This window comes from Bos taurus, chromosome 14, assembly GCF_002263795.3.
Source record: "Bos taurus isolate L1 Dominette 01449 registration number 42190680 breed Hereford chromosome 14, ARS-UCD2.0, whole genome shotgun sequence".
In the NCBI taxonomy this organism is placed as follows: Eukaryota; Metazoa; Chordata; class Mammalia; order Artiodactyla; family Bovidae; genus Bos; species Bos taurus.
Genome location: NC_037341.1, coordinates 77,484,732 through 77,499,790, shown reverse-complemented (window position 1 = coordinate 77,499,790; position 15,059 = coordinate 77,484,732). Strand labels below are relative to the sequence as shown.

Genomic DNA, 15,059 nt, shown 5'->3' with positions numbered 1-15,059 from the left:
GGCCTCTGTGTTTAGCCTTTGTAAAGCAGGAAATGCTGAATCGTGGCCCTCAAAAATATGTCTGTCAATTAAGTTCATAACTAGTAAGAGAAGTTTGCCAAAATGTTTCCCAAATTCTGTGGGATCCTAAAATCAATGTATTAAGTGGCATTGAAAGGGGAAGAAAAGACCATAACAACACTAAAGCTTCTCAAGTCCAATAATACTGAATTGACTTTATCTTATTCTATTTCTAGTGTAAACAAAAATAAAACATTATTTTTTTTAAATGGGGACAGTGACATGAAAACTTGTCAAAGACTTTGAAATTGGGATGAGGGGAGGATTACTGGATATCCGGTAAAGTGCACCTTTCTGAGTTGCTTGCACCTTTTATTGTCTTTGAGCTATTTTTAAACATTGTTAAGTTGTAGAATGGGAGTCCTGGATGGCAAGTGGTAGAGTCCTCCTGCCAGTGCCTGCAGCCTGTGCTAGCACACACAAGCCTTACTGGGGCAATACTCTGCTTTGCAAGACACTTTCCAGAGGCCACAGCAAGTCACCATCCAGGCAGACGGGAAAGCAAGAAAATTCCTGGGAGGAAGGAGAATCCAACAGGGGGCTTGCCAGTCTAGAAGGCATCACTCAGCAGCACAGCAGGCAGTCTCTGGGTCAAAGAGCCCCCAGGGGCAGCAGTGATGGGGGGTCTTTATTGCCCTGAACTTATCTTACTTGTGGCTAACAGAGGAGCTGTGCAGTTTCAAGGGGCATGCAAAGGAGGCAAGTCCTAAATGGTTAAACACGTCCTTTCTTGGGCTTTGCGTTAAGCATTAGAATGTTAAGTTTTTAAAGTTTGGTGCTTGCTGGCTTTGGGGCTCATGGGTCTCAGCCTGCTGTGAGGAACCAAACAACCTGGAGTCCAGCACGCAGGGGTCACCTTTGGCTCCTTCACAGAACATGGGTGAAACGGACCAAACGCCAGCACACCTTTATTTCTCTATGGCTGATCCTGCCACCGAACAAGGGCAGGAATAAATGTTTGAATTAATGAATAAATACACATTGGCTAAATTAACACATATGTATTAGGGGAAGAGTAGTAGCCCTACATAAATTTTATACTAGACTGGTTTGCATATATCTTTAGGGCCAATAAAGATATGCTAATTATTCCTAACTGTTGAGTAATTATCTCTAATATGTGAGGAAATCAGTGGGTATGTCACATATATTATCTCATTCAATACTGTGAAGCTGATCCTACAATATTAAAGTGTTATCCTCATTTCATGGATGATGAAATGTGGATTCTTAAAAAAAAAACACAAATTGCTGAAAACCATGCTGCAGGTAAGTGGCAGAGTGGAATTCAAACCTCTGCTGACTTGAACGCAAAGCTTACATTCTTTCCTTTAAACTACAACTTCTTCCCTAGATACTCATCTACAAAGGACTATTTCAGAGTTAAGTAATATCATTGCTATACCTCCGGAGCAGACGTCTCCACTCAGAACTTTTGAAACTTCCTTTCTTAATTAGCCGTGACTAACTTTTTCAGTGGCCTAAGTCTTTTAAAAAATAATAATAATTAACATGAGAAACATTTTAACTCTGGCCTTCAAAGAGGTCACAACATCCTGTAATAATTCGCAAGTCAATCATTTTTTAAACAAACTCAGACATTCAGTTCAGTCACTTAGTCGTGTCTGACTCTTTGCAACCCCATGAACCGCAGCAGGCCAGGCCTCCCTGTCCATCACCAATTCCCGGAGTTCACCCAAACTCATGTCCATCGAGTCGGCGATGCCATCCAACCATCTCATCCTCTGTCATCCCCTTCTCCTCCTGCCCTCAATCTTTCCCAGCATCAGGGTCTTTTCCAATGAGTCAGCTCTTCGCATCAGGTGGCCAACGTATTGGAGTTTCAGGTTCAACATCAGTCCTTCCAATGAACACCCAGGACTGATCTCCTTTAGGATGGACTGGTTAGACCCCCTTGCAGTGGGGACTCTCAAGCGTCTTCTCCAACATCACAGTTCAAAAGCATCAATTCTTCGGTGCTCAGCTTTCTTTATAGTCCAACTCTCATGTCCATACATGACCACTGGAAAAACCATAGCCTTGACTAGACGGACCTTTGTTGGTAATGTCTCTGCTTTTTAATATGCTATCTAGGTTGGTAATAACTTTCCTTCCAAGGAGTAAGCGTCTTTTAATTTCATGGCTTCAGTCACCATCTGCAGTGATTTTGGAGCCCAGAAAAATAAAGTCAGCCACTGTTTTCACTGTTTTCCCATTATTTGCCATGAAGTAAGGTTTAGTAATAAAATGCTTGCGGAAGGATGAGATGATGAAATTAAGGGAATGTTGCTGTTTGGGGTGCCTTCCAGGAATATGAAAGGAAAATGTAAAAGCACAGTAATTCACACAAAATTTTTAAATTATTTTTCAGGATTTAAAAAAGGAGGGTGTTGCAAAAGGTAAAAGCATGCAACTCCTGAAGGCAATAGGATTCCTCCTTGGAAGTATTCTAGTGTTGAGTGCAACAACAGGAGCAGGAATCTTTGTACCTTCCAAACATGCACATGCCTCGCTGACTCAGCTCCATGCTCTATGCCAAGTTAGAGGGGTGGGTTGGAGGTGTGAATGGGAGGGAGACTTAAAGAAAGGGGATATATGTATACTTGTAGCTGATTCACATTGTTGCACAGCAGAAATCAGCACAGCATTGTAAAGCAATTAACTCCCATTTAAAAATTTTTAAATGGGGCTTCCCTCGTGGCTCAGTGGTAAAGAATCCGCCTGCCAAAGCAGAAGACACAAGACTGATCCCTGATCTGGGAAGATCTCACATGCCATGTGGGAGTAATGAAGCCCATGCGCCACAACTATAGAACCTGTGCTGTGGAGCCCCGAAACCTCAACAAGAGAAGACACCAGAGTCAGAACTCCACACACCAGAGTCAGAACTCCACACACCGCGGGGAGGAGTCCACACACCGCGGGGAGGAGTCCACACACCGCGGGGAGGAGTCCACACACCGCGGGGAGGAGTCCACACACCGCGGGGAGGAGTCCACACACCGCCGGGAGGAGTCCACACACCGCGGGGAGGAGTCCACACACCGCGGGGAGGAGTCCACACACGGCGGGGAGGAGTCCACACACCAGAGTCAGAACTCCACACACCGCGGGGAGGAGTCCACACACCGCGGGGAGGAGTCCACACACCGCGGGGAGGAGTCCACACACCGCGGGGGGGAGTCCACACACCGCGGGGAGGAGTCCACACACCGCGGGGAGGAGTCCACACACCGCGGGGGGGAGTCCACACACCAGAGTCAGAACTCCACACACCGCGGGGAGGAGTCCACACACCGCGGGGAGGAGTCCACACACCGCGGGGGGGAGTCCACACACCGCGGGGGGAGTCCACACACCAGAGTCAGAACTCCACACACCGCGGGGAGGAGTCCACACACCGCGGGGAGGAGTCCACACACCGCGGGGAGGAGTCCACACACCGCGGGGAGGAGTCCACACACCGCGGGGGGGAGTCCACACACCGCGGGGGGGGAGTCCACACACCACGGGGAGGAGTCCACACACCGCGGGGAGGAGTCCACACACCGCGGGGGGGAGTCCACACACCAGAGTCAGAACTCCACACACCGCGGGGAGGAGTCCACACACCGCGGGGAGGAGTCCACACACCGCGGGGGGGAGTCCACACACCAGAGTCAAAACTCCACACACCGCGGGGAGGAGTCCACACACCGCGGGGAGGAGTCCACACACGGCGGGGAGGAGTCCACACACCAGAGTCAGAACTCCACACACCGCGGGGAGGAGTCCACACACCGCGGGGAGGAGTCCACACACCGCGGGGAGGAGTCCACACACCAGAGTCAGAACTCCACACACCGCGGGGGGGAGTCCACACACCAGAGTCAGAACTCCACACACCGCGGGGAGGAGTCCACACACCGCGGGGAGGAGTCCACACACCGCGGGGGGGAGTCCACACACCGCGGGGAGGAGTCCACACACCGCGGGGAGGAGTCCACACACCGCGGGGGGGAGTCCACACACCAGAGTCAGAACTCCACACACCGCGGGGAGGAGTCCACACACCGCGGGGAGGAGTCCACACACCGCGGGGGGGAGTCCACACACCGCGGGGGGGAGTCCACACACCAGAGTCAGAACTCCACACACCGCGGGGAGGAGTCCACACACCGCGGGGAGGAGTCCACACACCGCGGGGAGGAGTCCACACACCGCGGGGAGGAGTCCACACACCGCGGGGGGGAGTCCACACACCAGAGTCAGAACTCCACACACCGCGGGGAGGAGTCCACACACCGCGGGGAGGAGTCCACACACCGCGGGGGGGAGTCCACACACCAGAGTCAAAACTCCACACACCGCGGGGAGGAGTCCACACACCGCGGGGAGGAGTCCACACACGGCGGGGAGGAGTCCACACACCAGAGTCAGAACTCCACACACCGCGGGGAGGAGTCCACACACCGCGGGGAGGAGTCCACACACCGCGGGGAGGAGTCCACACACCAGAGTCAGAACTCCACACACCGCGGGGAGGAGTCCACACACCGCGGGGAGGAGTCCACACACCGCGGGGGGGAGTCCACACACCAGAGTCAGAACTCCACACACCGCGGGGAGGAGTCCACACACCGCGGGGAGGAGTCCACACACCGCGGGGGGGAGTCCACACACCAGAGTCAGAACTCCACACACCGTGGGGAGGAGTCCACACACCGCGGGGAGGAGTCCACACACCGCGGGGGGGAGTCCACACACCAGAGTCAGAACTCCACACACCGCGGGGAGGAGTCCACACACCGCGGGGAGGAGTCCACACACCGCGGGGAGGAGTCCACACACCAGAGTCAGAACTCCACACACCGCGGGGAGGAGTCCACACACTGCGGGGAGGAGTCCACACACCGCGGGGAGGAGTCCACACACCGCGGGGGGGAGTCCACACACCGCGGGGAGGAGTCCACACACCAGAGTCAGAACTCCACACACCGCGGGGAGGAGTCCACACACCGCGGGGAGGAGTCCACACACCAGAGTCAGAACTCCACACACCGCGGGGAGGAGTCCACACACCGCGGGGAGGAGTCCACACACCGCGGGGGGGAGTCCACACACCAGAGTCAGAACTCCACACACCGCGGGGAGGAGTCCACACACCGCGGGGAGGAGTCCACACACCGCGGGGGGAGTCCACACACCAGAGTCAGAACTCCACACACCGCGGGGAGGAGTCCACACACCGCGGGGAGGAGTCCACACACCGCGGGGAGGAGTCCACACACCAGAGTCAGAACTCCACACACCGCGGGGAGGAGTCCACACACTGCGGGGAGGAGTCCACACACCGCGGGGAGGAGTCCACACACCGCGGGGGGGAGTCCACACACCGCGGGGAGGAGTCCACACACCAGAGTCAGAACTCCACACACCGCGGGGAGGAGTCCACACACCGCGGGGAGGAGTCCACACACGGCGGGGAGGAGTCCACACACCAGAGTCAGAACTCCACACACCCCGGGGAGGAGTCCACACACCCCGGGGAGGAGTCCACACACCGCGGGGGGGAGTCCACACACCACGGGGGGAAGTCCACACACCGCGGGGAGGAGTCCACACACCGTGGGGGGGAGTCCACACACCGCGGGGAGGAGTCCACACACCGCGGGGGGGAGTCCACACACCCCGGGGAGGAGTCCACACACCGCGGGGAGGAGTCCACACACCGCGGGGGGGAGTCCACACACCGCGGGGGGGAGTCCACACACCGCGGGGGGGAGTCCACACACCCCGGGGGGGAGTCCACACACCGCGGGGAGGAGTCCACACACCGCGGGGAGGAGTCCACACACCGCGGGGAGGAGTCCACACACCGCGGGGAGGAGTCCACACACCACGGGGAGGAGTCCACACACCGCCGGGAGGAGTCCACACACCACGGGGAGGAGTCCACACACCACAGGGGGAAGTCCACACACCAAAGGGGGAAGTCCACACACTGCGGGGAGGAGTCCACACACCACGGGGGGAAGTCCACACACCTGGGGGAGGAGTCCACACACCGCAGGGAGGAGTCCACACACCACAGGGGGAAGTCCACACACCACAGGGGGAAGTCCACACACCGTGGGGAGGAGTCCACACACCACGGGGGGGGAAGTCCACACACCTGGGGGAGGAGTCCACACACCGCAGGGAGGAGTTCACACACCAGGGGGGAGGAGTCCACACACCGCAGGGAGGAGTCCACACACCACAGGGAGGAGTCCACACACCACGGGGAGGAGTCCACACACCACAGGGGGAAGTCCACACACCAAAGGGGGAAGTCCACACACCGCGGGGAGGAGTCCACACACCGCGGGGAGGAGTCCACACACCACGGGGAGGAGTCCACACACCATGGGGGGAAGTCCACACACCTGGGGGAGGAGTCCACACACCACAGGAAGGAGTCCACACACAGTGGGGAGGAGTCCACACTCCGCCAGGAGGAGTCCACACACGGGGGCAGGGAATGAGTCCACACACCTCGGGGAGCAGTCCATCCACCACGGGGAGACGTCCACACACCATGGGGAGACGTGCACACACCATGGGGAGAAGTCTACACACCGTGGCGGGGAGTCCACACACCTCAGCGGGAGGAGTCCACACAGCACAGTGGTAAGTCCACACACCACAACTAAAAAGTAGCCAGCACTCACCACGAGAGAAAAGCCCAAATAGCAACAAAGACCCAGCACAAAGTTAAATTAATTAATTAAAAATAAATAAAATTTAAATTAAATAAATAAAATTTTTTTAATTTTTTAAAAAGAAAGGAAAGTGGAAGAGGAAGGGAAGCAAAACCATTTTTTTCTTTAGTGTACAGGTCTCCTATTCCTACGCCTGTGTGTGGGCTCAGTCGCTTTAGTCGTGTCTCTTTGCGATGCTTCAGATTGTAGCCCACCAGGCTCCTCTGTCCATGGGTATTCTTCAGGCAAGAATACTGGAGTGGGTTGCCAGACCCTCCTCCAGGGGACCTTCCCAATACAGGATTGAACTCGCATCTCCTGTACTGCAGGCAGATTCTTTACCCACTGAACCACCTGGGGAGCCCTCTATTCCTATAGGAACATAAAATACCCTTTTGTTATAGGTGAAAAGTGAAAGTGAAGTCGCTCAGTTGCCATTTCCTTCTCCAGGAGATCTTCCCAACCCAGGGATTGAACCCGGGTCTCCCACCTTATAGGCAGATAGATGCTTTACCATATGAGTCACCAGGGAAGTAAACTGCATTAAATCCAGGTTTCCCAAATTGGAAAAAAAAAAAAAAAAAACTTAGTGAAGGTAGCTATCTCCCTGCTTGTGTAGTGTGACTTTGATCTGCACTCTCAGCCATGCAGAGCTGGGGATGGCTTGCCCTAGAAGGGGAACACAGTATTATTCCCTCAAAAGATCTTTTGGACCCTCTGTTACTTTCCTTGGTCATAGGATCAAACTTTTGTTTAGCCCTTAAGAATGGGTGCTCAAACCTTATTACTACCTGCCTATGTACTCCAGTGTCTGTGGCAGGTTCTAGGTGTCCATGGAGCACAGGTAGGGAAGCAGTGAAATGTATAGCAATGGAAGATGGGAAAAAAAATAATTTTGTAAAGTTATTTTATTGTTTCCTCATGTGAGCAAGGTTTCTCATTGATGGTCACTGTTAATAACTTGAAGAGATTACCATTAAATGTTTTTGAATTAAAATGTTAAGTGTGTGTGTTTTGTTGTTCACTTCCGTCCAACTCTTTGAGATCCTTTGGACTGTAGCCCACCAGGCTCCTCTCATGGGACTTCCCAGGCAAGAACACTGGGGTGGGTTGCCATTTCCTTTTCCAGGGGACCTTCCAGACCCAGGGATCGAACCCACATCTCCTGTTCTCCTGTATTGCAAGCAGATTCTTTGCCTGCTCATTTTCAATATGAAAATTCTTTTAGCTTCAAAATTAATTTTTGAAACCATGTCAGTTCAGTTCAGTTCAGTCACTCAGTCGTGTCCAACTCTTTGCGACCCCATGGACTGCAGCACGATAGGCTTCCCTGTCCATCATCAACTCCCGGAGTTTACTCAAACTCATGTCCATCGAGTCGATGATGCCATCCAACCATCTGATCTTCTGTCGTCCCCTTCTCCTCCCACCTTCAATCCTTCCCAGCATCAGGGTCTTTTCAAATGAGTCAGTTCTTCTCATAAGGTGGCCAAAGTATTGGAGTTTCAGCTTCAGCATCAGTCCTTCCAATGAACATTCAGGACTGATTTCCTTCACGATTGACTGGTTGGATCTCCTTGCAGTCCCAGGGACTCTCAAGAATCTTATCCAATGCTGCAATTCAAAAGCATCAATTCTTCGGTGCTCAGCTGTCTTTATAGTCCAACTCATGACTACTGGAAAAACCATAACTTTGACTAGACGGACCTTTGTCAGCAAAGTAATGTCTTTGCTTTTTAATAGACTGTCTAGGTTTGGAGAAGGCAATGGCACCCCACTCCAGTACTCTTGTCTGGAAAATCCCATGGATGGAGGAGTCTGGTGGGCTGCAGTCCACGGGGTCTCGAAGAGTCAGACACAACTGAGCGACTTCACTTTCCCTTTTCACTTTCAAGCATTGGAGAAGAAAATGGCAACCCACTCCAGTGTTCTTGCCTAGATAATCCCAGGGATGGGGGAGCCTGGTGGGCTGCCGTCTATGGGGTCGCACAGAGTCGGACATGACTGAAGTGACTTAGCAGCAGCAGCTTAGCAGCTAGGTTGGTCATAGTGTTTCTTCTAAGGAGCAAGTGTCTTTTAATTTCATGGCTGCAGTCACCATCTTCAGTGATTTTGGAGCCCAAAAAAATAGTCTGTCACTGTTTCCACTGTTTCCCCATCTATTTTCCATGAAGTGATGGGACCAGATGCCACGATCTTAGTTTTCTGAATGTTGAGTTTTAAGCCAGTTTTTTTCACTCCCCTCTTCCACTTTCATCAAGAGGCTCTTTAGTTGAAACCATATGCATTTTAGAATAATTTTGTCAAATTCCATAAAAGATTCAGCTGGGACTCTCATAATGGAATTTCATTTGAAGTGTATTTAGGGAAAATTGACACCTTTATAGTAATGATTAAAGGTTTCTCTTGATTAAACTTTTTGAGGGAGCAGGGGGAAGCTTTTCTCTAAGCTTCAATTTCTTACACAAAACTTTGCATACTTCCTATTACTTATTTTACAGCTTACAATTTTAGTTGCTATGTTGATTTAGAAAATCCAAGGAAATTATATCTTATGCAAATAAAAGAAGCTTATCTCTTATTTTTAAATTCTTAAAACATATTTTTTTCTTACAGCATAAGTTCTAGTTCATTTCAAAAGAAAAAGAGGAATCCTGAATTTGCTCACGACTTCAATGAAAATATTTCTAATGTTTCATATTAAGCATGATATTTGCTATAGGTGTTTAGAAAATGCTGTTTAGTTATCTATACCATTGTCTACTCTTCACTTGCTAAGATTCTAATTATGAAAAAAATATTGAATCTACTAAACAACCCTTGGCTTCCTTAAGATAACTATGGTTTCTTCTTAATCAACTAATGTAGGATACATTTTGCTCATTTTTGGCTTAATGAATCTTCCCTCTTTTTTTCTGTTACTCCAACAGTTTCTCCATTTTATCTTAAAAAAAAAAAAAAAAACCCTCTGTTTTGTAGAGTTTTCCTACAGTTTTTCTAGTCTCTAGCTCTCTTTCTTCAGGAGCCCATAGTCTCTTACTCCCTCTGGTGTACGACCTCTGTACTAACGGCCAGGATGGGAAGGCAGTTCCACAGTCCTTACTTTCCTGTAAGAAGCCTCAAGTCCGGGCTTTCTCCCAACCTAGCAGAATTGTGCCTGGATGCTCAACAAGCCTCTAGTCTCTTTTCTTTTGTTCTTAGCTCCCCACCCCATCCCCACCACCCCGCAAAGAATGCCAAAGCCAGCCCCTCTAGCACTCCGTCAAAGGCCAGGATGTTCTGGCACGCTCTGTCCGTTGTTTGGAGGGGTGATGTACACAACCAAGTATAACTGGAATTCGTGAGCGATGCCGATTTTTTCAAGGCCACAAGTTACAAAGGAGACTGACCTTCTGTGCCCACGTCACGGACCTGATGTTCTGTACTGGGACCTGAAAGTATCACATCTTCATAACGGTTTGAAAGCTTTGGGTTTTATTTTGCAAAAAGCATGTACACATTTTATGTGGTTAAAAAGAAAAATGGTTTTGTATCTTGTCTGAAAAAATTGTCATAAAAGTGCCAGTACAGTCTAACAGAAAAAGATAAATGTAAATTACAGGATGTATAATGCCACCATTACATTTTGGTCTCATAGGTATGGGTAAAACACAAGAGGATATTTAAAAAGTATCAAAATGAAGAAAAAGTCAACAACTCTAGTTATCTTACACCCTGCATCCAAATCAGTCAACAAAGCTTGTAACATCTCAGGTATTTTTCTTTCCCATCAGTCCCACACCTAGTGCCTTCGTCCAGGTTTTCATTTTTCTCATCTGGTTTATGCAACTGTATCTTAATTTATGCACCCGCCACCAATATTTTCCCTCCAATCCAGCCTCTACTCAGTTTCTATACATATTATAAAACACAAATCTAATCCTGTCAGCTTCCTGCTTAACTATTCCTCCTTCTCATTTTCTTGCATCTTCTCCCGACCTCACTCTCACAACTGTGGGACCAGCACAGCATCACCTCATCATCACCTTTCTTCACACAAATATCAACTCCTAAGCTGACAATGGTTGGTTCTCCAAGATCTGAGTCAAGCCTAACTTTCTACCTTTCTGTCCTCATCTCTTGCCTTCTCTTGCATGCACACACATACACACACACACAGACACACCCTCACCACACACCAGCCTTTCTACACAACTTACCATTTACAGAATAGATACTATTATCTCTACCTCCTCAACAATACCAGCTCATCAACCTGTCTATCTCATGCTTGATTACACATTGATAAGATTGCTTCCAAATATATTGCCCATTTTGCAACCACAAATACTTCATAGATATCATGTAAAGCAAGTCAAAGGCAGACTGAAGTGCAATTCAAAAATGTAAAATATAGGGACTTCCCTGGTGATACAGTGGATGGGAATTGGACTGCCAGTGGGGGAAATGTGGATGCAATCCCTGGTCCAAGAGGATCCCACAAGCAGTGGAGCATGCACAGCCAAGTGCCACAACTACTGAGCAGTGCTTTAGAGCCCGCCAGCTGCAACTACCGAGCCCACAAGCTGCAGCTGCCGAGCCTGTGTGCCGCAACTACTGCAGCCTGTGCTCCACAGCAAGAGAAACCAGCGCAATGAGCAGCCGCTGCACCGAGACCAGGAGCGGCCCCAACTCGCCACAACTGGACAAAGCCCATGCACAGCAACCAAGACCTAGCGGAGCCAAAAGTAAACAAATAAATAAGCTTTTCCTAAAAGGAATTTTTTTTTTCAGTGTAAAATACAAAATAAAATTGCAGTGTCATTGCTGAAAGGGGTTGATTACAGATTATTTAGCATGATATTGTTTTTTTTTTTTTTATTTTAGAGCTGAGATCTTCTATAGAAACTACTTTAACAATCCTTTTTGCAGATAATTAGAAGCAAAACTTCAGGTTTCTAAGCATTATTGATTTTAACAGCCAAATAATAGAAATATAATTCACCAAATTATCATTCTGAAAAAAAACCAATCTTTCGGTACTGAGGCAATTCAGATACAATCTACAAGTTTTAAACTTGACTAACTATAATAAATATTTTGATTAATTAATTTAATGAATTATAATGCACTTAATTTTGGAGGAAAGATCTAGTACATTTAAAATCAAATGATTTATTTCTTATATCAGTTGTTTGTTTCAGGTTAGATTATAATACTTATCCCAATTGAAAAAAATCTCTATTTTAATTAACATTCAGTTATCGTATAAGTGACTTACCTGTCATCTAATCCTATCTCCTCCATAATTTACTGACCTAAAACAAAACTGTTTATTTAGCTTCTATTTCTGTTATTTGGCAATTTGCACGTGTTCAACTAAGTGCTTCCAGACTCATGCATGCATCTGTCTGTCCTTAGCTGGGGTGACTTATTTCTGCTCCATGTAGCTTGCTCAAATAGCAGCTCAGGCAGTCTTCCAAGAGACAGAGCAGAAGCATGCAAGACATCTTGAGGCCCAGGACTACAATTTCAATGAATTCTACTAACCAAAACAAAAAGTCACATATAAACCCAGAATCAAGGAGCTAGTAAAGAGTTCATACCTCCACCTTTTGTTAAAAGGAGCTGCAGACACATGGTAAAGCATGTAACTGTAAGAAACAGTGAATTGTGGCTACAAGCTTTAGAATATAATAGGTACATCTATACAGCATGTGACTAATGACAGTTAAGTCTGTAAATATTTTCCATTTTAGATTAGAAAGTTAGGCCTTTATTTAGATGGCCAATGTTGACACTGTTAATCAATAAACCATTTATAATAAGAATAGGAAAGAGCTTTATTCCAACCAAACTAAGGATTATAGCTCAGTAGGCACAGATTCAAGAAGAACTTAAATAATGTTCTGCTGGGCTGCAAAATGGGGAAAGTCTATATAGGCAAAAACAGCAAAATTATATAAATTCCTTGTCCAGAATTAGGATTGGAGCTGGCAAGAAGTATGGTTGCTTATTAAACAAGGATTTGTTGGGGTCTGAAATGGTTGCATAGTTACAAGGGGAGATTTGTGACCATAATGTTGCAGCTGGTGGCCACTAGCAGATACTGTTTTGAAAACAGCTGGTGGTGTCCTAGAGTTTGACAGAGCATAGAAAATTCAAATTCTCAAAGATGCAGAAATGTGTTGGAAACCACATCCACAATGGCCACTCAGCTCCATTTTGAATCAGTTAATCCATTTTGATTTTTAAATGCACTCTCTCATTTAATGGTGAAAGCAGATGTACTCTGCATGTTTGACATAACATAGAAGTTCTAGTTAGCATAAAGACAAATCATATAAAAGCCAGAATGACTTCTGCATGACTTATTATATGAAAATTTCTTCCATCACTAATGAGAAACCACTGAAGATTTTAGTTCAGGACACTGGCAGGTCCAGGGTTGAGCTACAACTTTTGACTCCATTTAAAGATACTCCCAGTGGCCTTCCCAGGTGGCATGGTGGTAAAGAATCTGCCTGCCAAGGTCGGAGATGCAAGAGATGCTGGTTCAATCCCTGAGTTGGAAAGATCCCCTGGAAAAGGGAATGACACCCCACTCCAGTATTCTTGCCCAAAGAATCCCATGGACAGAGGAACCTGGTGGGCTGCAGTCCATGGGGTCACAGAATTGGACAAAACTGAAGCAGCTAGGCACACAGATCAACTGAAGTGAACTGAACTGAATCTCATGGTTATTTTAGCCACACTATGGTTGTGTAGGGCTTCCCAGGTGGCACAGCGGTAAAGAATCTGCCTGCCAATGCAGGAGACATGAGATGCAGGTTTCATCCCTGGGTTGGGAAGATCCCCTGGAGGAGGGCATGGCAATACACTCCAGTATTTTTGCCTGAGAAGCCCATGGACAGAGGAGCCTGGAGGGCTATAGTCCATGGGGTCACAAAGAGTTGGACACGACTGAGTGACTGAAAACAACACAACAAAATTTTCCCCATGCCACATAGAATAATCTATCCAGGAGTGTTCTTTGACCTTACCTGGGCCCTGTTTGCTTACCTGGAATGACATTCTACACAGAACACACTGTAACCTAGTAAGACCCTGCTCGAGCATCTATTGATGACCTCATTTTAGAAACTTTCCCCACTACCCACAGAACTGTGCAGCTGGCCATAAATGCTATTGTGCTATTCCAAGTAACAGCATTGCTGCACAGCGGTTCTTCATTTCCGCTACTGAACGATGAATGCTTCCACGAACGAAAATGGGCTTGAAGTCCCTGGCACAAATAAGGCATCTCACAAATGTCTGTGGAATCAACAGGAGAGCCAATAGCCCCCCGGAGGAGGGGTGGGGAACAACTTAAAGATACGGAAGCCTATGCTTTGGCCAAAGAACTGACTCATTGGAAAAGACCCTGATGGCTGGGGAAGATTGAAGGCGAGAGGAGAAGGGGACGACAGAGGATGAGATGGTTGGATGGCATCACCGACTGAACGGACATGAGTCTGAGTAAACTCCCGGAGTTGGTGATGAACAGGGAGACCTGGCGTGCTGCAGGCCATGGGGTCGCAAAGAGTCGGACGCGACTGAACTGACTGAAGTGAAAATCTATACGTCTGTAAGAACAAGCTGCTGTGAAATCACCTTCAGAAGTCAGTCGCCCACAATACAAAAACCATACAGAAGAGGCACACAGGAAAGACCTATTCATTCCCCAAAAACCCAACGGCCCGCAAGATGTCTCGCTTTACGGTAAGTCCCGAGCGTTCGCCATAGATGCCGTAAAAGGGAAGGACGCCCTCTGTGGAGAATCTCCGGCTTCCGGCTTCGCGACGCCGTCCGGGCGGGAAAGGGCCCTCCGGCGGTTGGAGGGGGGGGTTTTCGCCCCGCCCCGTCGGGCCGGGCTTCCGCCGACCCGGGAGGCGTGTTCTGGGCTTTCAGGCCCTGCGCTGGGCGCCGGTTACGATCCCGCTCCCCGTCTCCGGTGCCATGGAGGCACCGGGGGAGGCGGAAGTCGAGAATGAGGACGGCGACAGCAACTGCGGGGATTTGTGCTTCATGGACAAAGGCCTGCGGAGGTAAAGGGCGCTCCCGCCGGCGGGAGCGGCCCGCGCAGCCCCGGGCGGGGGTCATGGGCCTCGGGCGGCCTCGGGGGAGAGCGGAGGTGCGGAGCGGCTTCTCCGAGGCAGCGCCCGAAGGCGTCTGGCTTCGGCCGCCGCTCCGCGCCACAGCCGCGCTGCTGAGGGGCCAGCCCCGTGTCCAGCGGGCCGCCCGCCCTCCGCTCCGGGA

The 15,059-nt window shown here is 49.3% G+C and overlaps 1 protein-coding gene across 1 annotated transcript in view; it reads left to right on the top strand.

Moving 5' to 3' along the window:
- The first annotated feature begins 14,700 nt into the window (after nt 1-14,700).
- LRRCC1 (leucine rich repeat and coiled-coil centrosomal protein 1) overlaps nt 14,701-15,059 on the top strand; it is a 44,338-nt gene continuing 43,979 nt past the window's right edge. Inside the window, 1 exon segment of the mRNA NM_001206791.1 lies at nt 14,701-14,848. Within this exon segment, the coding sequence (NP_001193720.1) occupies nt 14,760-14,848 (89 nt within the window). The 5' untranslated portion in view covers nt 14,701-14,759.